Below are 25,777 nucleotides of genomic sequence, written 5' to 3'. Positions count from 1 at the left end.
TTTTATCACTACCATCGAATATAAAGAATCACTGTGCTTACCTAAAGTAGAGATGACAATTCCAAGTGTAACCAATGACTTGTTAATATTGGCACCTTCTGTAATTCGATCTTTGCAGTAGCTGGGATCAGCTCTTTCACTGAAACACAAAAGTGTGATAAAGACAATGCAAACCAAATAAGTGCATTTAGTTATTAACATACTATCCATAATAAAGCATCTTGCATTTTCCTTAAAAGAAAACAGAAATAGACAGGTGTGCAATTAAAAAAAAAAAAGACATGTTTTGAACACTTTCCATGAAATATCACTCTGGTTCAGAAAGTCCGCACAATCAGCAGCGTAAGTTGTTGCTAAAATCTACCCAGACAGCAGTGAGATATGACAGTTCTCCCATGCTAGGTAGCAATTAAGAATATATTCCTCTCTGCATCGCCTCCCCCTCCCCCTCTTTTCAAGCTTAGATTTATAATTCTACTAATAGATACTGAAAAATGCAGTCAATAAGAATAAAAGCTTGAACAGAACTCAACATTAAGTGTTTGCAACAGCAGAGCATTCCTCAGGCAATTCCTTTCCAATGAAGTCCAGAGTCCAGACCAGAAGAATAGATGACAGATTATTAGCACCTTGCTACTGTACACAGACTTGGACTTACTGTCATTTCAATGAAGTTTTAATATTTTTAAGGCAGTACTATCATTCTTTCCAGATAAAATTATCATTTTGCCATTTGGTGTACTATTACCTGCCTGCAAGGTCCACTAAGTTGATCTTGCTTGCAATTTCAGTGGGTAGATTGTTCTCCAATATAGCCTGAAAAGGATAACGTAGATAAGGAAGATTATTCCTCCTAACTCATTAATGACAATAAAATAGGTGCATTCTCTCGTCTGAAATTAATTCACACTTCTGATTCTTGCTGTTGTTCTTTGTGACCTTGACTCACTAACTGTGTTCAAACCATTAATATCTTCTTCAGCTGACAGAGGAACTGCCCTCATATGTGAATTTCCTCTTGAAAAAAACTTCACTGCCTAGCAACTGTGAAAGCATTTCTTGTAAACCTTGCACAGTTACTTTCCACCGATATATTCCAAAGGTCTTTTGTGAAACTAATGAAAAATATCCCCAAATGTTCTGTGATTACAGGATGTTAGACATGTGAGATAGAAAAGGTCTTTTGGATCAATGAAAGACCTCCCTGCCAGGAAAGGATATAATTCCTCCAGAGAAAGAGTGCATTGTCTTTGAGAGGAATGGATGCCAAGTGCTAAAGTGATGAGCACATCTGAAATGCTGGACAGATAGAAAATGTTGGTGTTAAACTAATGATATACTTCAATTACGGATCTTAAATGAGTGTGACATAAGAAAGCATAAGAAAACAATTTTTACAGCATCTTACAGGGAATACTGCATTTCAAAGGACTGGTTAAAGCTTTAAACTGTTCTTTTTACAGCAAGTTTACAGCAGCACTGCTAACTACAAGCTTGTATAAAAGAACAAGAACACTTCAGCAAACATGCAGCACAGTGTATCAGCTGGTGTAGGAAGTGTAACACATCTGCAGTGTGATCCAAAGGAAATAAGTAACAGTTTCCACAGAGATCAGTAAAAGCATCACAAAACAGTGGCAACTAAACAATGCAGAGCACATCAAACAATGCTTTTTTAGAGTGAAGAGGAAGTTGGATTATTTATATCTAACCTGAGTGTAGTGGATGGTGAAGATTGCATGGGATCTGCTGCTGGCATTGTGAATATGCGTTGCTGCTGTAATTCTAGAGAAAAAAAAACAAAAAAAACAAAAAAACCACATTCTATTACAAAAGGCTTATTTCCCTGTATTCAGAGAAAGTACAAATAAATAGAGAAAAAAAATGATGCAGAAGAAAGAACACGAAAGTTCGAGAATGCAGCATGCTGCATTCTTTGATCTGATCACACAAAGTTTGGCAGAGGACATAGCTGGATCTAAACCAACTGTGAAGCTAAAGGTGGTTTTGTACACAACAGAACTCTGAAGAAATATCCCAAAACAGTCCTACAGCAATAGCATCATACAGCTCATCCCTGACAGCACAGAATGTACCAGTCCAATATCTTTTTCATAATGTTGTTCCCATTTTTATTTCTTGGCCCTTCAGAAAGGGTCCAAAAACATTCCTACACCACTTTCGTGAACTCCTTCTGTTACAAGGCTGTGGCAAGCAGCTTCGTGCTATTAGAGGAGGGCACTGAGATTAGCCAGCCTACCAGTATCAAATGAATGCTGTTAATTCACTCGAGTAGCACTTCCTTGCCTTTCCCACATGGACAGGCCAGTCCCTCATTTCCAGCTTTCTGACTCACGGATTCTGGCTAGTGGGTACCAGATGCAGGAGGTCTCTGTAACAAACTTTTGGAAATACTCCTTTCTTTGCTATTGTTTTGTTGTGACAAATTCAAAGAAAGCACGCTTTTGCCAAGGGCTGAAGCCAGGTGACAGGTATTTTCCTTTGTCACTCTTGTAGTTTGTCCTGAATACAAAGAGACATTACTGATGATCAGACGTCAAGTTTTGAGTTTATCATAGACAATGGGGTTATTTTATTACTGGAGACAAGGACTTTGAGACCATACATTTGTTATGAGCCCAGCTACCAGAGTACTGCCCAAAAATTCTGTGGTAGGGAGCAGAGTGGCAGCTGTATGAGAACAGCAGCTGTATGTGAGCAGCAGCTGTGAGTAAGCAGCTGTGAGCCCCACAAGAGGCCAAAACCAGGACTCCACTACCTATTGTTTCCTACTTTCTGCTACTCCATAGCCATGTGACCTGGCACTGCTAAAAGCTACAAGCAGTCCAGTGCATCATAGCTTTAAATCTCAGCCTAAACTAAGGAAGCAGGAGAAGGTGATCTAATCTCCAGATCTTGGAGAACCAAGACAAACAAAGAGGTAAAGGGCAGACAACAGCAAGCAACCCTACAAAGGGCAGAGAATACAGGGGAACAGTTCTGAAGTTTATAAAGCAAAAGTGAAAGAGAAAGTGTCCCAGGATTTGGAGGAGAAAACATTAGTGCTAGCTTCGCACCTCCCACAATATACAGGTTGATTGGAGGGAAAGTTCTCACCTCAACTATTCACAATCGTGTCAGCATTTTCATGGGAGAATGTACATATTAATTTTTTCCACATATTCTATTCCATCATGGCATTCTTAACATTTTATTCTTAAGCATTTGAAACTAAGTTTGGCAAAGTGTCAAGAGAAAAAAAAAAAAAGCTGTGAGTTACAACAAAAATAACAATGGCATGTTGCAAAACCACATTTTGTTTAATTTTAGAATAGATTGGTGCAACCAGATTTGGGCTGGCAATGGTCTCATAAAACCATATGATATAAAAAAAATGCCTTCCATAAACTTTGTTTGTTGTTAGCCCAGCTCTATCACAGGCACCAACCATGTTCAAGGGCAGCTTCCCTTCTGATCTTTTCTTTACACATGGGCAGGCCATCATGCCCCATCTACTTCTCTCCCGCCTCTGGCCAGGAGGCAATTGCAACTCCTCTGTCTCTCTAAGATCTTGCAGATATTCATGTGGTAGCATATCCCACACTGCAGATGTTTCTAATTATCTTGGTTGCAATTTTAATGTGCTAATAAGTACTCCAAAGAATATTTCATAAAAATAGAAACTGTAGGTAAATAGAATAAATCCAAAAATGTTTTTGAAAAGTTACCGCAAAATAGCAGTTGCCTAGTTTCATGCAAGGAAGTTTAAAATTCATTACCACATAAATTTACACAAAATTCTGAACTTCTGACTTTTGTTTTTTTCTGCAGCTCCTAATTCCTCAGCAATGAGACCACTGTAGGACAGTCCTAGTTAGTACACAGTTTGGAATTTTGTTGCTATTCTGAAAGACTCTCATCTTATCATAGAGTTACAACTATTCATCACTACAACAGAATCCATGCTTATATTCCATGTTTTTGTCCTAATGTAGTAGTTTTTTGATGTACCATAGCATAACTGAGATTCAAACATTATATCTCCTCTAATGACAAGAGGTAATATTATATTTGGAGGATATATTCAAATTATACCCTTTTCTACCAATTTAACAGCAGATGTACTGATGACCAAAACTGCCTGTAGAAAAGAAAAAGGTAAAAATAAAAAAAATTGCTAGACTAATAAAGGCCAAATTTCAAATTATAATAGATAATTATAAAACAAATACAAAAATACACTATCTTTTCAGCAATTATAAATCATGAAGTTAAACTGACAAGTGAGTTGAAAGCTACGCTGTTTAAAGTGTCATGAGCAAATAGAGAAGAAATAAAGCCTGTTTACAACAAAACATTTTCCTGGCACATCTTTCATTCCAGACAGCTGGTGGAATTCTGTGGGTAAGTTTTGAAGAAATATGTTGAACAACACCTTCATGAGTCCTTGTAACTGTTACTGTGGGTATGTAGCATCAAAAAAATCAGACAACACCATGTGCAAAACAAACATCAATGAAACCAATGCGTAGTGAAAGAGGCGTTGAGTAAAAATCGAGCTGGTTTTAGAAAATACCTTTTAGCTATTCCCTCTTCTAGAAGTTCTACAACTTGCTTGTAGTCTGTAACTAGATGTTGAGATAATCCTGTCAGAGATTTAAGAAGAGTTAAATGCATATTTTTTCTCAGGAGTTTCAGTCAGTTCATTTTATTACCTACTTGGGAGTAATAATAACAATTTACCCAATGCCAGGATAAGGATATTCTGCTGGGATGCCAGCCAGTTCTCTACAAGTAGTCTCTCAACTACAGTAACACTTTCATTTAAAAAAAAAAGTTGCACCTGTCAGACAGAGCAATATCAGTATAAAAAATGCCTTAAGATGCAAAGTACAGACCTTTTCAAATGTATTTGTAAAATAATGGTATCTTAAAAAAGGCCTAACTACATCTTCACAAGGAATTTTCAGCTATGTCATTGCTATTAACTGGGTACACACCTTGTAAAGAGATTTTGTCCATTGGCTCTGAATAACAGCTCTGCTCATATGACTTAACAGAATTGGGAACCAATCACCGTGAATACTTAACTAGGTTAGAACCTGGAACGCTGAGGAGTCTTCACACTGTTCTTTCTAGAGGGTATGCAAATATGAAACACTTGGTCTTTTTATACTTTCTACTTTCAATATCCTCTTTAATTTTATTTTTGAGAGGAAAATAACACATGGAAAACAAAAGGAATACTGCATTGCAGAGCCTACTATATCAGAGCAGACATTGCGACTAACATAGTCCCAGTGGAGGGCAGCACATTGCTATGCTGTAGTGGCATTGCCAGTACCATACAATATGCAAATTCTAGCAGATGCACAAAATTAATTTCAATAGACTTGTATTTCACATAAATCCTGTTTAATATGCCTCATTTGCATTTTATGGTGATGATTAGTTATCATTTGTACTGCAGCAGCTCCTAAAGAAAATCACCTAATTTTTTAAGCAAGATATTCCTCATCATGCAGTTCAGGACAACATTTTTTTTCCCCCTTCATACTAACTACTACATGCACTGATTCGGGTTTGTTTTGCTTTTTTCAGGCCACAAAAGCATGGATTGCAGGCAAAGTACTTAAAAATGATATTTACTTGGACCAAATAATGTATATACTGCTACACTTCAAGTCAAATGAATACAATATTCAGTGGGACTGAAATGGTCTCTGACATTATTAGAGTACCTTATGTGATAACAGCTTACTTAGATTTAAATGAAAGAAAAATCTAAGCTAAATACAGGAATTTATTTTAATTCCTTAGTGACACACAAAGAAAAAAAACAACTAAGAAAAACCCCTCTCATACTTGCACACATTAGGCATAGGATAGTTTTCAAAGAAAAAGCTTTTCTTCAGCTTTCTAACATTGCCTTCCAATTCAATAGTTCCTAAAGTCATCACATTTTCCATTTGAGAAAGAAGATTGTTATTTCTCCAATAGTGATAGGATCATCAAAACTCAGAATTATGGGAATTAATTTAGTGTTTTCCCATATAATTTTTCAGGGTACTGAATAAAATACAATATAATGGAGGTTATACAGAGGGGGCATGGAGGAAACTGTTGCCTACTTAACATTTCCATAAGCAGTGGAACAGTGAATCTAGCACAGAATTCTAGTTTTGTTTTTAGTAAGGTAAACTGAATGTTGTAAACATTGCTTGAGAAGAAAAGACGAAGTGTTCTTTTGGCTGGTAGAAGAAGAGATCATTTTGAAGTCCAATAGAAAGATCAAAAACTCTTGGTCATCTAGAAATCTGCCTCAGGGTAAGACAGAATCACCCCCAGAAATCTGTCTCAGAGTAACAAAATAAATTGCATCATTTCCTGATTCAAGAGAGGCCAATTCCTTAACAGTGCAACCATCTGTGAGGGAGAAGTTTGAAACAATTCCAATCCGAAGCACTGAAACACTTTTAGCATTTTAAAGGCTACAATCTCACAGCCTTTAGGTGGAAAAATGATGGGCTGGAAACTATTCAAAATACTTAGTGTTCAGAGTGGGGACTTCCTGACTGGTCTTGAAATGGAAAATTTATTGCTTGGAGCAGTGCAAGTATCAAAGCAACTAGGCAACCTTAAAGAGGTTAAATTCTGATTTTACTCTCTGTCTGTTCTTCATAGAAGTGCTAGCTGTACTCAGCATATCGATATCAGCCACACAGCTGACATTCTAGCAGAATGCTGGAGAGCACCTGCAAGCCTTAGAATTGCTGTTAACTTGCAAGAAGTCTCATGCAAATGCAGACGCTAGTCCTTAACACGTTGTATCTAAAGGAAATAATTCAAAGTCTGCTTATAATTCTGATCTCAGCCACCTAGTTCCTGGATATAATATTTTTGCATTCTTGTTTGGCACTGAGAAACTACACCAATAGGCTTCAGCATGTAGATGTCACTCATTACAGAGAGCAACAATTGTTGATTGCAGCAATATATTACTGCAGTTGACAAGGTCATTTTGTATTAACGTATTGAACCACTTCATTTTTTTTGGTTTTGATGTTATTAAAATCATGATGACTGTACTCTTCACTTCCATGCAAAATACTTCTGGTCTTCCTCACCAATTGTTATTTGCAATGTGAGCTAATGAGTGCAGTTCCAAAAACAGTGACACAGCCAGATCTTGATTAGTCCCTCTCCTCAAAAGATGTAAAGGTTGTCTCAAGTAAATTAAACTGCTACAGTTATTAATTGTGTAAACTGTACATAAGCATATTTATTTGTGTTAACATATATACGCATATGCTCAAAAATATATGAAAAAGAAAGAACTTATGCCCTATGACTCATTCGCCTGAAACTAATTCTGTTCATGTGCTCTCACAAGGGCATGTAAAAGCATCCCATGATGCTTTCAACAGACAAATCATTTCATTTTTCATGCATGTGAAAATCTAAGGTTTTGGAGACTGTCACAGGATGCAGAACACTGACAGAGAATCTCCTAAAATAAAGCATTTGTGCTGGATTTATTAATGGCCAAAACTTGCAAATATTACCTAAGTTAACCTTTTTCCATTACGCTTTTCTCTTATACTACAAAATTACAAAATCTATTCAAAAGAATAGTCTTCTGGGATATTTCAGAACTGTAACAAAAACTGTCTCACTTTAAAAATTTTAGCTGTGCCTAAGTAGTAACTACTTATTCAAAAGGGGTAAATTTAAATTAAAAATCAGAACTGGAATAGAAGCAACAGACTTGCCTGGAAAATTCCAGATGAAGACAGAATAGTGACAAAAGGCAAGCCAGCCCATTGGCAGAAGCTATAACTGCATTTACTTTTGAAACAAGGAAACTCCATTATATGTAGCCAAGGAATCACTGGAGATATAGTCCTGAGAAAAGGGATAGAAATTGCCAAGGAAGGAAGTAGTTTAAAGACCTTTTCTCGTGTGGTGAAAGAGCAGCTGCTAAAAGAAAATAATTAGTATCTGTACTCCATCAACAATAAAGTTCTCCGATAACAAGCAGGTAGAAAAAGAACTTTGGAAAGAACTCAAAAAAAGGCCAAACGTCTATGAATCTGCTTTTCAAAGAATGATAAGCTTGCCATACTAATGAGAACATCAATTCATCTACTTTCCAGCTCTCCTTAAACAGGGTGCTGATGTGCTGGGAAAGCACAGCTGAAATGACCACAGTGTCAGATAGTTTCCTTTTATTTAGGACCATGCAAGTTAAACGCTTCCTAAGTACTTATTTCAAACTTTGAGAGAAAGAATCAGTAACAACTATCAGTTGTTAGATGTACTGTTACTGATACTGCAAGTGGCCAGGAAATCAGAACTGTGAAATTCAAATTCCATTGAATCAATGATTCACTTAGACAATCACCCTATCTGTTGTCACATCACATCTTAATTTCTGAAGATTTTGAAGGTTTTGAAGGTAAAAATCTGATACATAATCTTGTGATAAACAGAGGGAGAAAACTGAACCAGTAAGGATGAATTTACAAAAGAAACAGAAACAAGAACTCCATATTTAAAAGGCAGACCATTTAAATAAGAGGTGTTAAAGCCAATAAAGTTCTGTGTGATATGCACTTTGCATATTAAAGGCACACATCTCAGGTAACCAGCCAAGCACTTGGAGAGTTAGTAATAACATTGTAATCATTTGGAATTCTGCACATCTGACAGACAAGGCACATGGAAAAGGAAATATGTATGTTTACTTTCTAAACAAACTTGCCAATTTCTTAAACTTGCGCCAGTTCAGAAAAGGCTATTCTTTCTGAACGCTGTAGTAAAATTACGCTGTATGATTTTGCACTGGGTTTTATGGGGCAGGCTTTTTGTCAGTCATTGGTCAGATAAACTGCAGTGTAGCAGGCAAATTTTACAGCAGGTGCTAATCAATTTACAAGGCAACAATGGCCAAATTCCTATCTAAAGCTATGCAACACCCTGAAGTGAAGATAGTAATCAACAGTGGAAATGAATAAAAAATACAGAAACGATGAGAGAGAAGATAACTAAAAATAAGACAGACACTTGAAATTGAAAGAAGTAAATTATTTTTGTTTTTGTCCATCTTCTGAAACCTTATTTGAAAGCTATGATTTACAAGAAAATACAAAACCAAGGGACTGTTATTTATTAAAGTGTAAATTTAAAAGTGTGTGATGTTAATTGCACAACTGGATCTACATTACCTAACCTGTGCCTTCTGAGTGTAAAAAAGGGCAATAATCACATTGCATTCTCATTTGGGTAATAGAGATTTTTAATTGCTTCTCAAGGTGCAGTTGGGAATATTAAACAGCTAAATTTATCTACTTTCTAATTATTACTATTTTCCAAATATACTGATGCCAAGGACTGAAATACAAGGGATCTTAGGCTGGTCTGTAGAACTTATTTAAAGCTGATGTTAGTGGATCTCTTGATTAAATTTGATTCGAAATAAAAGAAAGCAAGAAAGCAAAATACTATGGCTTATACATGATCTGCACCTGGAAAGGCAAACAGAACTGTGCAGGATGTGCAGACACTGAGATAACAGAGCTAAAGCCTTCAGTATAATACATATATTCATACTAGCAGCAAAATATTTGAACAGAGTAACTGCTGAAGAGTGGAAGCAATTAGGATCAGGCCAAGAACATGTGCAAAGATACTTGAAGACCTGATCCACATGTAATTGAAATTTACTTGAAATTCTGATTGCCCACCTTGTACGTACGGTCCTGTTTCAGGGTGCTCTCTGACTCTGAGAGTGTAAGGCTTCTTGTGGTCCGACTGTTTTAACAAATCTCGGACACGCTCATTATAGATTTCTAGAAAACTGCAAAAAATGTTCAGTGCACGCAATTAGAAAAAAAAACAGAAAGCATTTATTTAGACTTAGTGTAAATACCTGAATGTTGCACTGATCATTCATGACAAAGTTAATTACCTCATTGTCCCTGTTACTGTTCCTTCTTACACAGTACATGTAGAAAGAACTTAAAGCAGCAAACTTCCAAGAAGCAAGAGGTATCCATTATTATATTTAAAAATTAACAAAATCTACATTTTTTAAAACGAGTAAGTTCAGATCCCCAGGTTGCCAAATGCAGTGCTTCATTAAGAGAAGGAGACCTTGGAATAAGAAAGGAATGGAGAATTTTGACTCAGATTTAAGTTACACAAACAGTAAGTATATTCTTCATGCAGTTCAACTTCAGCTGTCTAAACTAAACTGAATGGACAGTATGCAGAGATCTATACTAAGTTGGAAAACTAACAACAGTGCTTTCTCATCCATCCTCTACATCTTCCCTCTTGGCCCAAAGGATTATTATCTGAGAAAATATGCATAAAAACAACAAACCAGTCTTTGATTTGTTAGACTATAGCAATATATTTTTTGAAAGCATCCATTGGATTGCCCAAAAGAGTGACACACACTTACCTGACTTTTACTCTGCAAGATGCCGTCTGGTCTGAGTAATCGTCTTTCCTTGAAAAGAGGCCCTGCACAAACCAGTCTATGTAAATTTTAAATACATCAAGAAAATCTAGCAGCTTAATCAAATGCAAGTGAAATTAAGAAAGATAATTACCTCACATATACGAGGCGTCAGCCCAATGGATGCCTTCAAATAATAACAAAAAAAAATTAAACAATATACTTGCTATTACTCATTCAAAACCCTTATTTAAATATGAGTTAAATTATAAGAAAAAGATAGAATTATGACACAACACTGAAGCAAAGACTGCATGGCAGATTACAACACAGACCACTCTGGATTGTCATTCAGAACAGCATGGCACGGCTCTACTATTTCAGCTGAAACACCTTGAGCACGAAACACTGCAGGAATTAGTATGCTGTACAATGGCAACTGTCTTAGCTTCAGTGAAAATCCTGCTCACAGCAAAAGTCATTTTAGAGCAACTTAAGCAGCATCAATGAGAAATGTAGAGAGTTCTTGGGTTAAATCCAAGAGTTGTTCAATGTGAACACACTGGGCATGCCTTTGTCAGTGGTGTTGCAGCATAAAGGCAGGATAACATAGTCTAGTTTGATTGATTAGTCATATTTTATTTTTCCTGATTTTAATTTTATTTCTTATTGCTACAGAATCACAGAACTTTGTGTTCTAGAGTTATAAATCTGATCTCCCAAAGAAAACAGGATACAGGCTGCTAAAATCACCCAAACTACAGAGTTTAAAATTTGCCCAAACATACTAGACAGCACCAAACTAATGCTATGTTTTTGAGTAGCAAACTGTTATTTTGACATGATTGCTCATACTTCAATGATTACACTGCTAACACACCCAGAGAAAGACTCTCAGACTTAGGTGAATCCCTTTATTGAATAGAATCATAGAGTTGCTTGGGTTGGAAGGGACTTCAAAGATCATCTTGCTCCAGTCCCCTGAGATGGGTAGAGTCACTAGCCAATAAATCAGGCACACGATCAGGCTGCCCAGAGCCTCATCCAACCTGGCCTCAAATGCCTCCAGGGACAGGGCATCTACAGCTTATCTGGGCAATCTGTTCCAGTGCCTCACCATCCTAAAACAGAAGGCTTTTAAAAGGAACATTTGAAAAGGGCTGAGGAGAGAGAAAAGTCCAGATTTCTTGAGTAAATGGACAGAAGTTCTGGTTAGACCAAACATTTCATTATTCCTAGTTATGATTACTGTTCCACAATGAATAGACATTACCATATCAAAGAAAGAGTTCATTGAAGAAACAAATCACTTTATAAGCCGAGAATCTCTTAGAAAGATAACTACCTAGAATTTCCTTCCGAAAGAAATAACAATTTCGAGAGTTGGCTATTCTGAATTGCTAAAATATTTTCAAAACAATAACATATTTTTCAAAATAAAGTAATAACACAGATGACCTAGTTTATCTCTCAGTAACTAACTTTAAAAACTCTTCAGGCATTCATAGAGTTAAGTTTGATTTAAAAAAATCAAACAAATTGAAAAGCAAGTTATAATTGGACTATTATAATTATACTAATTATATATATATATTATATAATTATAATAATTCTGATGTCTGAATTAGTATGGGGATAGTAAATAGTGCCCCCTCTCATCAACAGGCAACTCACATTTCACCAACAGCCAGGAACATTTAGATACGAAAAAAAATTGCCTTGTGCTACAGTCAAACAGAGGAATTTCTCAACTGATTGCACTGCACTGACAATGAAGACTAAAACAGAGTGTTTCCCGATATCCAAGCATCTTAAAATACAACAGTTTCTACAGACACCATTGAAATTCATTTCAAAACTTGAAACAAAGAAAATACTAGTTTCTACAGGTCAAAGTACAGCTTCTGCTAAATAAACATATCTTAAATAGTGAATGAAGACTATTACAAAAGTATTCCTATAAATTTTATCTAGATTATAGACTCTTTGCCTCCTATCCTAGCATCATGGCGAGATGAGGGACATCTAAAAGAAATATTTCAACTACATCACATCTTCTAGAATTTTTTTTAGCTGATGCTATGTTATTTACCTAATTGTAAAGACTTGTGTCTCATTTTATATATAATAATAACAACATATGTAAGCATCCTGCACAACCAGCATACATCACAGTTCAAAAATAAAGCAATATTTCTGAGGGGCATCCCATCCTCAACCCCAAGTGTAAAATGAATGCTGTTACTCACAGGTGTTCCCATCATTGTATAAGTTTTTCCTGAACCTGTTTGTCCATATGCAAAAAGGCAGATGTTGTATCCTCTGAATGCACCCGACAGCACAGAAGTGCCAAGGTCCTGGAACACCTGGAAAGATCAATAGAGACAGAACAATCCATGAATAATATGCCTCCCTAGAAACATTCTGCATTGCTTGTAGATGTTCCAGTTTTAATAATATCGTGTGAACAATAAGTTTCATAGTGTTTGTCTTTCTAATCTATCAGACACAAGGTTAAGTGTCCAGCAACTGCCTGTTAGCTCATCCTCCAGAAACTGATATACTGAGCACAGTGCTGACACCAAGTAGTGATTAGTTGCACTTCCTTGCCTATCATCTCTTATTTTATGCTTCTAATGGAGATCCCTATTTTATCCCCAAACCTTCTACAGTCCTCTGCATAAATCTAAACAAATATCATGATCAAGGCTCCTTGAAGCAGTGTAACATTAATAGCAGCATCAGACAAGATAATCACAGATCAGAAACAAAGCAAGGTCTAACCCAGAGACTGTAAGCCATACCTTGCCCAAGAAATACTTCTATCTGATCCATGTGGTCAGGAAGTGATGCCACAAATTTCTAAAATGCTTTCTCTTCTGTTCATGCCACATGCACAGTGATGTGTGTTCTGCTTATAACACAGACCCTGGAAGAACTGCCACCAAATCAGCATCAGCAACTTCTAAATCTTGTACTGGTCTCCTTGGGGCTGCAGAATTTGAACCATCACAGCTAGACTGCCCATGTAGCCAGCTCTGAATAATAGCTCCCTCTGCTTTCCCTTTCCTTGTTCAGCTGCCCCAGGTTGTGGCCATGTTCTCAGAACATCAAAGCTACCACAGACCACTTGAAAGGATACCTGGCAAGGTTTTCTAGGAAGTGCACAGTCGATCAGAAAGTTCCTGCAAGCCAGCTGCCAATTTCTTAGCATAGCATTAGCTTTCCGAAAGAAGCACTGTGAGTGTTAATACTTTTGCCTTTCACATAGAAAACTAGCTTAAAAATACAGAGAGATGCATAGGATTTCACTATATTCGTGTTGTGAAATCTTATCAATTGCCACTCATTTCTTTCTCTACTGGACAGCTAACTGTATCAGTTAGATAAGAAATTCAATAGCAAAACATATTCCACCTAAACTGCATAGAAGAGATAAAAAAATTATCTCCTGAAGCTTTTATTTTCAGATCATATTTCAACTCAAGGTGAGACAAGGTGCTGATTTCCAGCTGAAGAAACAATAATAATTCCATTCAGAGGAATTTGGCTAGCCCCACCCATGTTCATAAGGATATGTAGAACATGAGAACATCTGCTTCATTAGAATTATCAAATCAAGCACCTTTTCAGTTCATGGAGAGCCACAAATAACAGTTAAAGTCATAAACAAAATAAACACACACAGACTGCTAAGCAGGAGATCCACAGTCAAGCCAGGAATATTAAATGGGTAGAAACTCCATGCTGGTAGTTCAGGGATTCAGCAGAGAGGTGCACATGAGCATACGCACACTCACTAGACAGCACCAAGCTGGGCTACCAGATGAGCAGAAGATCCACAGAGCAGGGCTTGGGAGCTATGTAAGGATATTAGATGGGCAGAGGGCCCGTACTGGCATCCGAGAAATCTATAGTCATACGCATTCTTAGACCTGGAGAGTTGGGGTACACTAAATATCACTGAAAATATCACCAGCCAACACCAGTTCTGACCAGAAGAATAGGAAGAAAAGTCTCATCTGCCTATGCTTATGTTTCATGCAAGTGCTGATAGTGCTCTATGTGAGCGCTGCTGAAGGCAGAACACTCTGTGGCATTTGATGCAGGAAGCTGCATAAGCATCCTGTGTCCTCTGCCCTTGTCAGTGACCATGTTATTGGATGAGAGTGAAACTCACTACTGATTGAAGCTGCAAAAGGAGAAGTAGCTGCCTCACCCATCACGCTGAGATGAAGAGAACTCCAGGTTTCCAGGCACACAGTGGTGGCCTCCAGGGGCAGAAAGAATCCTGAGGTTCTGGAGTCCACATGAGCCAATGGCCTCATCAGTGGACTACATACATTTAATCATATTATCAGAAGCAACTATTTATGGCCTTTCACTAAATAAAATTCAACAGTCCAGAATACACTAAGGACTACTAGTTTACTTGCAGCACATCTGACTAGTAATTCCTTATGAAGGACAACATGCCATAAAAAGGTCAACTTTTATGATCAGAGAGATAAGTATGCAATAGTATTAGCAAAACACATTGACTATGCATAGTTTATGAATGAGTACACAAATAGCAGATATATTACAGTGATGGTTAAAAGTTATTAAAATAAATGTTGCATTGCATACATAAATATCAGTAGAGAGAGAAACATGAAATCAAAATATTTCCTATCAGAAAGGTTTAGAATCTCAATAAAGAACCCAGAAATGCAAATGGTAGAGAAGAAGGCTAAAGAGAAGATCACGTTCTACTGTGCTACAATGGAAAGAAAGTGCACGGTTTAAGAGAAGAAAATCATCTAGCCCTACAGAGTCTAAATAGCCGGACTGTTAGCATCAAAGGGGCTAGGCAAAAAATTGTGAGATAGCTATGACAGCTGTGCATTCAAAGCACCATGGAAAAGAATGGTGAAAAACAGTACAGAGTGGGTTCTGAGTCTTGTAGGTAAGGAAGAAAAGTGTATTGGATTTGGTAACGGGAAAAAGGAAGCTTCTTTCCAGCAGCAAAATGGAATTACCACTAAAAGTCCTCTCAGAGCTTTTACAAAAGTAGTTATTCTGTTGACCACTCCAGATGTAAATGTTTCCTTATGCCATAACCAGAACAGAGAGAAAATTGTTCCATATAAATCATGTACATACTGGAAAGTATAAAACAAGATCACAGGCAGCACTTTGCCCATGAAGCTTGTTGCCTTCTGAGCTGTGGGAAAGTCCAAAAGCTGGGATTAGGCTGGGGGTTGGGTTTTCTCAGAGATTGCTTCTAGCACTGTTTCAACATCTGTTTTTACTTACATCTCTTCTTCTATGTGGAAGTCCCACTTAAAAATAGTAATTGAATAAATATATCAAAATGTGCAACGAGCCCTGTTGCTTTTTACTTTATTTGATCTCTGAGATTCAGAGGGACTCAGAGGGACCAAATGCAATGGGATTTCTTGCATGAATAAGGTCTACAGAACTTGACCCTGTATTTGTTACAGAGTTCACTTTCATGACATATACTGAGCACTTTGCAGCTCCTAATTTACTGTTGTTGAGGGTTTATACCTTGATTACTTTTGGCTACATGTGGACAGTATACAACGTATCCCTATTTTTTTTACCAGCCCAGCTTCCCCTTCTCAACAGAGAGTCACTGTTTGTTCCACTGATCTTAACAATCTCCTAGCAGAAAAACAACCACAATTAACAGCTGGAGTTGAAAAGCAAACCTTGGCCATAATCATGCCACTGCTCTAGAGCATAGTGATAAACATCAAGTAAGCTACATCCTAACCACTCATTATGAAGATTTTTTCAGCACAGCCAATGAAACTCTCCCATTCTCAGTTAAGCTGTACTGAAGAAAATAACGCCGTAAATATGGGGCTGACATCTATAACAGATCAATCTGTTTTTCTTCAGTGAAGTTATTTGGAAAAGCATAAGAGCATTAATGGAAGCAATGCAAATCACTGTAACAGATTCTTGGCACAGCTTATCTGTGTAGGCCATAAGACAAGTTCTATTATGTTGTACAGCCTACAGAGGACCACAGAAACGATCCAGGGGATGGAACACCTCACCTATGAGGACAGCCTGAGACCACTGGGGCTGCTCAGCCTGGAGAAAAGAAGGCTCTAGGAGACCTGATAGCAGCCTTTTAATATCTAAAGGGGGGCTATGAGAAGAAAAGGGACAGACTCTTTAGCAGGGTCTGTAATGGCAAAATGGTTTCAAACTAGATGAAGGAGGATTTAGATTGGATATAAGGAAGAATCACAGTCAGGGTAGTGAGGCACTAGAATGGGTTGCCCAGAGAGGTGGTGGATGCCCCATCTTGGAAGACATTCATGGTCAGGCTGGAGGTTGCTCTGAGAAACCTAATGTAGCTGTAGGTGCCCCTGTTCACTGCAAGGGAATTGGACTAAGTGACCTTTTAGGGTCCCTTCCAACTCAAACAATGCTATGATTTTGTGAAAGTTGTTTAAAACACTGAAGATGACAAAAAGTTATCTAAAGGTTATCTAAGATTCTAAACTGAACTGCCACAGGCCTGGACACCTCTGAGACAAGACGCTTAAATCCAGAGTAGAATAAAAAGCCTCTCTTGAAAGAGTGGCTCAATGACTTTCAGTATCTGGGAGTCTGATCCAAGTACAAGACAGTAAGAGCCAGATCTGAGTATTAAGATGTGGTTGGGGAACTCCCCAGGCAAAACGACAACTAATGAGGACCAGTGACAGCAAAAAGATGGAATGAAAAGAAATAGGGACTGAATAAGAAGAGGTTAATGGAGAAAAGGTGGGACTAGTGTCTACTGGGAGCAAGAAATCTGCGGGAGAGACAGAAGAAAGACTGAGTTTTGGAGCTAAAGCAAAGGAAAACATTAGACCGTGTTGATAGTTGATACACAGGACAGAGATCACAGAATCACAGAAGGTTGGAAACGACCTGCAAGATCATCTAGTCCAACCACCATCTTCTCCCTAGATACCTAGGGAGAAAAGCATAAACAGCAGAAGTTTCATAGATCTGGAGCCTAGATAGCAAGATTTTTGGACTGGAATCAAGCAGTAGAAAGGAAAGGAATAAGAAAATGCAGGAAGCATCATCTTGAAGTTAACAGGAGCAAGGTGAATATGTGCTCACTTCCCTTCAGAGTACCATATGTAATACATTCAAGAATTTAGCATGCCCCATTGTACGCAGAAGTGGCCTAAAACTAGTCTGTGTACTCCATTCCAGTTTAGAAACCTGTTCATCAAATTGTAGATCCTCCTACAACAGAAATAAATGCAGCTCAGGAAAGCATCTTAGTTTTATAGTATTGTTTCCTCAGTAAGAACTGCCTTTCTTTCTGCAGATTCATAGAAGATTTTCAGGAGTTATTAATTGATCCAGTTATAACAACACAATCTTCAGAAGCTAATGCACCTTTCTGATAGCAACATGAGCAATAACATCTGCACGAAGCTAGAATCCTGGAAGAACTGTAGTTCTGTTGTTCACACTCTTGTATGACATTGTGCAATCCACTTAAGAATTTTATGGTCCAATACTCCTACGGGTAATGTGTCAGTAGAAAATTGTGGGGTGTTCTCACTGCTCATAAAAGTACTTGTGATCTTGTCTTGAAATGCTATGAAAGTTCTAAGTGTTCAAATTATGCTGCTCTGTATCTCTCAATCCAGAGTGAACTTCTTGAAAGAAGTCCCAGTTAAACTAAGCTCAATTGTGCTTACTCTCCATTAATTACACAGGGCTACTCATGCTGCAATTCAAATGTTTCAAATCAGTATTTGAATTAGGTCTCAAAAGAGGATATTTTACTACAATCAAACCTGGCAGTTCAGAAAACAGTGAGTTTCAACCCTATTATGATAATGAATTAGAATTTCAAAAAGTATTTATTGAAATCCTATTAAAAGCTGTTTTGAACTGTTCTGTATTTGTTCTGATAAGTTACCCTCCCTCATTCTGTGAAGATAAATTACAATCCATCTACTTGACAAGTCACAAATCAGTCAGAAAACCTCTTAGCTTCAGTGTAGTGCTGAAAAAAAAAAAAAAAAAGGAAAAGCAAAGCATAGCAATGAATTCATAACATGTTTAAAAATAAGAGAAGTAATTGAAATTAAAGCTTTTTCTGTGCTAATATCAGAGGCATTAGTCCAAGTTCCATCAGCATGAACAGCTGTATGTCATACAAAATGCATGACAATTAAGCTCTCTGGACATGTGTACTAACATATTTCATTATATAATGAACAAAATTGTGTTTTCTGTTGTTCATAAGAAAAAAAAAAAAAAAATTCTTCTAAGATTCTCTCAATTCTTTCTTCTAAAATGAAACTCCAAGAACATCAGGTTTGTCAAGAAACATGAGCTGCACTTAGCTTCCTGCAGAGTGTATTCCATTTGGCCAAAAATTCTGAGTCTTCCATGTGTGGCTGCTCTACGTGATTGGAAGTGTTTAGTTTGTTCCACACAAGAATGTTTCTTTCAGCAAAGCCTTTAATGGCTTTGATATGCCTCGTTTCTGTACTCACCCAGCTGTAACTGGTACATATCCCATGGTGATTTATGGAACAAACTTATTACCATCCAACTGTGCTAATAGTGGGAAAAAAACATGTCTTTCTGAAGAAGTTAAGAGGGTATATTAAGACAACTGTTCTCATCCAAGGTATTTTGCTGGCATGCTTATTCTGAAGTGGGCAGTTTTCAGTTCCAACCTAGTAAATCTAAAATCATGTGAATTAGTCCTCAGGATAGAACTTTTACTACAAATGGGAGAAAGGGGAAGGCTTGGTCTAAAACTAAGCTGTGTTCTAATCAAACAGCTCAGAAATACCAAAATGCTGTCCAAGTTGTTGCAATATGCACTTATTTGGGATTGAAACTGTTTTACAGCAGATTTGAATCACTTCAAAATAAGAACAAATCACTGAAGTAATTTGAAATCTATTTCAATACTGTTCGAAAACACAATACATTTTTCAGAGAGATAAACTATTTGCAGAGCAAGTACACTTGTGAAATCTTACATTAACAGATTTACTGTAAGCCAGAAGCACAGACAGATTGCAGTAAGACTCCTGCCCCTAAGAAACCACAGAGGATCAGTTATATAGTACATAGTTATACGTACATATAACTATGTACTATAGTACATAGTTATATAGTTATATGTACATAGTTACATCAGTTATATAGTACATATATATAGTACAGAGGATCGTGTAAAATCAAGACCAGAATACCTATTAAAGTAAAACACTTTCAACTCTTAGGCACCAATCAAAGCTTTAAAACTTATTCCTAACTCAGATAAAAAATCACAGAACTTGATTTCTGAAAAATCACAGTGTTAGTCATAGCTCATTCATACTAGAAAAGAGACTATTTAAACTTTTTTTTTTTTTTTTCTTAAACAAGTTTATATTTACAGGTTTACGCCAGTGAGGCAAATACTTCTATCATTCAGGTAAAAATATAACAAACCTCTGTGCAAAGACTTCTCAACTATCTCTTTCGTTGGCTTCAGAGTCAAAATTTATAGTAGCTTTTCTACTTCTTTCTTAAATAGTTTTCAAGATATTGAAAAAAAAATACTCTTTTATTAGCCTGAGTATATTGAATTTTATCATGAGACTTGCACATGTATGCATAAATACGCATACCAGACATATGACGATAATTTCTTCTGGAATGGACAGACATACTTCTGGTGCTAATGCCAAGAAGAGACAAAATAAGGCAAGGAGCACCTCTAAACAGACACCATAAGTGTAAGACATTTATAATTAACAATGTTGGTTTGGGACTTTGTTACCTTACATTGAAATCTTTGCTTGGATGTTAAAAGAATGAAGCTTTTTGGTTTTAGCGTTCACTTTTTTTCAAAACAGTATGTTGAACTTCATAACAAAATTTTTTACCATATTCTATTTATCCCAACTGGTAGGGTTTATTATGTAGCCTCTATATACTAATATTTTTCTTTTCTTTGACCTCTACATTACTATCATACCAATAGTATCACACACAAATTAAGACAGAAGCATGCTGGCTCTCAGATTTTCTTTTGATCCTGACAAACAGCTGGAGATTATTAAACTCTTCTTTAATGCACACGATTCAAAATAATCCTAGTGAATACTCAGCACCAGCCACAGTTAACAACGAATATCTTTGACTTTTCATTGAGTTAATAACCTATAAGTAGGACATTTGATTAAAGCCAATACGTATGAATGGCACTTTAAAATGGCATCTCTACTATGTGATAATGTCCTTTCTAATTAATAAATGCTTTAATTTCAAAGATAATGAGTACATTCTAACAGGAATAAAGTTTTGGTAATATATGAATTCCAGAAGTACAAAACTGTCCTTTCTTAGCTCAATCAGAGACTGAACCTCAGAAGGAAACAAAAAAAGAGTTGTTTAACACTACAGTAAATTGTCTGTTATGCTTGAGGGTTGAATACTTTGGGAAAATGAAATGTATGCCAAGTCTCAGAGAGATGGAAAAAATCCAGTAAACCTACAGGGACAGCACACGATGTTGAGCTTGCAAATTTAAGGAAAAAAAATACCGATATATCACTTTTGTGCATTTTTAACTCTAAGTACTTTCTGGTAAACAATGCTTGCATTTGGTTTTGACGTTGGGCTGGGACAAATTCTGACCAGAGCTGAAGTGGAAGGAGGTGGAAGTGGAGGAGTGTGAGCTGCACCATTTGGGATCAGCAGGATAACAGAATTGTTTTCATATGTGAGTGCTATAGCATCCATTTCCTGATTTGCATGTGTCTGAAATGGTCAATATTTTCTATTATCATTAGGAACCTGAACAGATCTTGAAAACTTCAGAAATTTCAAGGGAATATGGTCAAGGAAAACAAACAGACAAAAAAAGGTATTTTTTATAATGGGGTTTTGAATAAATAAAATCACCACTTACTACAGTCCTAGTCCACAAACATCAATGTGAACAAAAAACTTGCTAAAAGAAAACTGCTTGTACCGTAAAACATTAGCCCAAACACAGAACAACAACACGAATTTCCATCACTTAACAAATGAAAACCAAAAAAAAGTTCTCTTCTTGCACAGCACAATTTAAAAATAGCCTTTTAAAATACCGCTACTTTAATGAAAGAGGAAGGGACTGAACTTATATAGAACAAATATGGCCAAAAGCTGCTCCTGGCAATAGAATAAACAGTTGAATTTATATGTGCTGGAAAGACTCAACCACTTCATTCCCACTAAAGATTTGACATGCAAACCAACAATTAAAAAGATGCCTCGTGAGTAGGTAGAAAGCTTCAGGACATCAGCACGACAATTGTAGCTGACCCAGACACAAAATGGATTTACTTAAAATAAAATGTGCCATTATTTACTATATAGACAAAATTGCTCTCAACCAGTAAGTGAGGATAGTTTAGGCAACCGCATGAACAAAATAAAACACAAGAGGCTCAGTCCTGCAGTATCCATTTGCCACCGCCTCCATAATAAGGAGCCAATATGCAGTATCTCATATAGCACGATTCCCTACAGAATTTGGCCCACCTATAGCAGTAAATGCCCAAATTATAACTAAATTCTGTTTTAATTAAATTGCTACATCTGATATGTAGCATCCAAGGCTTGTGTTTAAAAAATTATTTCACAGAATAAAATTATTCAGAAGTAAACATTTCCTGCCAAAACAATGGGAGCTTTTGTCCTAAAATTTTCTCAAAACCCCGAAGATCAATTTAAATAAAAAAGGCAGAAAGAGGATTCAAGGAAGGAAGGAATATCTGAAAACAAATGTTGGCTTTTACTCCACTACTGCAAGGCTTTTCTGCACGTGTTTTCTCTTAAAGAATATTAAAGAAATGTCAACTGAGGGGCTTTCTGTACACAGACAGAAAACACAAGCAAAGGGAAGCGCATTATGCGGATCAACTGCACAGAACCCTCTACTGTGACATTAGGATTACTTCAGCAACATTATCCCATTCAAACCAAATAGAAGAGGGAAATAAAAAACAACAAAAACCAAGCACTGGTCCATTAGTTTGGGAACATTTCTTCTCTCTTCTTGTTAAGAGGCCACAGCTCCACAGCTCCGATTACTCCTCTCCCTTCCCTCTATCCAGTCTTTTCAGTTTCTTTTCCCAGTCGAACAGGAAACTGAGTGAAAGAGCAGGCTTCCCTCCAGCTCAAGCTGCTTGGCCTGTGGCAGGAGCATTTGCACCACAGCTTGGGAGAGATTGGCTGTGGGCTCTGCCAACAAGCTTCCTGCGTGCTCTTAAATCCCTTTGTGCTTTAATTCCCCCTGGGAAGGACAACAATCACATCTTTGTTCATCTATCAGCTGTCATTTTTTCCAGTGCAAATGCTATTTATCGTGTGCATCATAATGTACATACATTCGTGCTGTTAACATACTGTAAGTCAAGCTTGGTTAAAGTATGTGGGTGGAACTGTTGTCTGCGACTTTTTCCTAGCATCTTACATGGCAAATAAACATGCTATCCTTCTGGGTAGAGAGTGGAAGAATGAGATAGTTCAGCCAACGAGGCTGAACAGTCACTTTGTATTTCTGCTGTTTTATCACCAAAATACACAATCATGAAAATATACCTCATTTGTTTATCAAAAAATGATTTTGTTTTGAGAGAGAAATACCCCTATGCTTTCCACATTCATCTAATTTATAGATGCTGTGACAAATTTTTAAAAGTGCTCCATCAATAAGGACACAACTCCATGCTTTTAAAAATTAAAAAATATATATATATAAAAATTGCTGGTGTTTTATTGTAAAGATCAATCTGAAAGACGAGATAGCCATCACAAAAGCACCACCTGCTATTTTCATCTATCTGTGCAGAACCACATTCATCACAGAACCCTCCTTTCCTGCCCAGTGGGGATTCTTATCATGCTATCACTAGATGAAAGAGCAGTCACAATCTGAACACAACAGCTGTACAATCCACAAACCAGTGTGTGAAACTCACCAATATCTGACTCAGCTTAGTTCAGATACAGTTGTGGTGATAAACCTCTCTACCTAGAAAACTTATGTTTTCATTAATGAAGCCAGAAATCAAGATTTACACACTTCATTTTATGCCATACATGAATTGAATTCTGCTGCTGCATCCAGCCTTTGAATCAGCATAGGTGAATTCCTACCCATTAAGGACTGAACGAATCCCTTTCCATTTAGTTTAGTGAAACGCAAAGCAGACGCTAGGCTTGCTAACAACAGATATTTGTCAGAGAGACACATTGTAGATGTCCTCCCATTTTTCCCTCTACCCCCAAAAGCTAATGGTTATGAGGTATCAAGAGTAACTAAAGGAAAAGCACTACTCATCTTGTAGGGGTGCTTTCTGTTTCTGAACTATAACTAGGGATCAACTGACAGAAGCCTAGCTTGAGTTCTTTCCCTGCAGATGCACTGTAAAATAGAATTGTTACAGGTAGTCTGTTTTTCCAAGAGCACTGTTCCATTTATTTAGTATAGTCCTTAAAGATATAGTTAACAGGGCATATTCAAGTTCTCATGCATATCAAAGGAAAAGTCTGAAAAGCTGAGTAATTCTGGATCTCCTGTCTAGACTTCAGGAATACCTCCTGCCTACAAGCCAGCTACAGGAAGCTCCTTGTTTGACAAGAGGATGAAGGACAAGTAATTAAATCTTCCTGGATACTGTTGCAATAAATGACAATAGTGATGTTAAAATAAATAAAATTTTTTTAAAAGGTCAAACTGATGCATTAAGAACAAAATTACGCACCAACAGATGAGACACAATAAAAAAAACACACAGGATTTTTGGTTAAGCCCGCCCTGTGCAAGGGAGTGGCTATTCCATAGCATCACTCTATTACCTAGTTCTTTAAAATTTCTGCAACTTTTAGAGGAGGGAGGAGAAATTTACAAATAGACAGATAGCCCATGCACAAGCTGCAACAAACAGCTTACTAAGCAGGTGTGCAACAGCCTTTGTTGCACTGTGTGAGCAGTAGGGGATGTGGAGGTCTGAGTGCTGTTGTGGGCACATGTGCACCTTTGGCTGAGTTGAGGAGCAGGATTTGCCTCTGCTCTGTGCTTCTCCACTGAAACACAGTGAAAGATATTTCCTGAGTGAACTCTGGGCCAGAAAACCCAAGAAAAGAATCACAGGGAAAACTTCAGCTTTTCTAAGGGATAATGTCACAGCAGGAAGAGCAGTGAGCCCTTTACAATCAGGCTGCTTCACTCCACCAAGACCCAGTAAACATTTTATCTATTCCAATCCCCTGGCCCAGATGTGACTTCATGTCCTCTACTGCCTTAGAAGCAGAAAAATCACGTGAATCAACTATTTAAGTGTTGTGATTAAAAAATAAAAATAATAAAAAAGCAGTTTTAATGATGTCACCTTTAAATAAGCAAAACAAACAGAGAGCTGTTCAGGTTCAAAATTAAAAAAAAACAAAACAACAACAAAACAACAACAAAACACAAAACCAACTCTCTTTTGCAATGGAAAGAGTAAGGAATAAGTAACAGATAATGAAGTTATGAATATCCCACATTTCTCCCACCATGGCCTGCTCTTGGCTGGGATCCCAGGTCATTAGCGGATGTCTGCAATTCCATGTGAAAGGAAAGTAAAGCAAAACAACAAAAATGACTAAGTTTTATTGTTTAAGACAGCAGAGACAAGTATCAATTCTCAGCTGTTTCTAACAATAACAGCCCATTAATTTTTTAAGAGAGGATGGAAGATGGAAAAAAGATTGTTCCTTGATTTTATTACAAGGAGGGGAAAGAGGAGCAGCGATCCAAATTTTTCAGTAATTCGGTAAGGGCTAACCATCTACTGAAATACTTGAATACAGTGCAATGACGTTATCAAGATAATATTTCTGCCTCTCCCCTTCACCCCCTTCAGCTGGAAATGGGTATTCTCGTTTGTGCATCAGCTAATTCAAGTTGCTACTTTTGTTATTTGATCATTAGCTCTTAAAATCACTGCACTGGAAAACAAACCTTAAGTCTATAAAATACACTTTCTTAGAAATAAGCTAGTTTCTCCACTTTCATACAACATCAGACATCATTGTGGAGAGAAATCACTGGATAGGTGAACCTTGCAAAAATAAATGCTCATGGGGCTCACCAGTACTTGGCCTCAACTGCATCTCCAATGCCAGTTTACATGAGTACAACTACAATGGCTGGTTGAAGGAGATACAGAAGTTGTTTTAATATAGTATATCCTAAGTTTTCTCCATGTAAATAACATAAGTTAATAAAAC

The 25,777-nt window shown here is 37.1% G+C and overlaps 1 protein-coding gene across 1 annotated transcript in view; it reads right to left on the bottom strand.

The window, feature by feature from the left end:
- Nucleotides 1-25,777, bottom strand: part of STARD9 (StAR related lipid transfer domain containing 9) — a gene marked incomplete at both ends in the record, with an annotated part of 96,079 nt that overhangs the window by 42,602 nt on the left and 27,700 nt on the right. Inside the window, 8 exons of the mRNA XM_079536652.1 lie at nucleotides 42-139; nucleotides 749-816; nucleotides 1,713-1,785; nucleotides 4,577-4,646; nucleotides 9,747-9,859; nucleotides 10,469-10,530; nucleotides 10,620-10,652; nucleotides 12,715-12,831. Coding sequence (XP_079392778.1) covers nucleotides 42-139; nucleotides 749-816; nucleotides 1,713-1,785; nucleotides 4,577-4,646; nucleotides 9,747-9,859; nucleotides 10,469-10,530; nucleotides 10,620-10,652; nucleotides 12,715-12,831 — 634 coding nt within the window. The remainder of the gene's footprint in view (nucleotides 1-41; nucleotides 140-748; nucleotides 817-1,712; nucleotides 1,786-4,576; nucleotides 4,647-9,746; nucleotides 9,860-10,468; nucleotides 10,531-10,619; nucleotides 10,653-12,714; nucleotides 12,832-25,777) is intronic.

This window comes from Tetrao urogallus (assembly GCF_951394365.1).
Source record: "Tetrao urogallus genome assembly, chromosome: 6".
Classification (NCBI taxonomy): domain Eukaryota; kingdom Metazoa; phylum Chordata; class Aves; order Galliformes; family Phasianidae; genus Tetrao; species Tetrao urogallus.
Note: the sequence above shows the minus strand (reverse complement) of the source record. Positions and strands in the feature narration are given on the sequence as shown.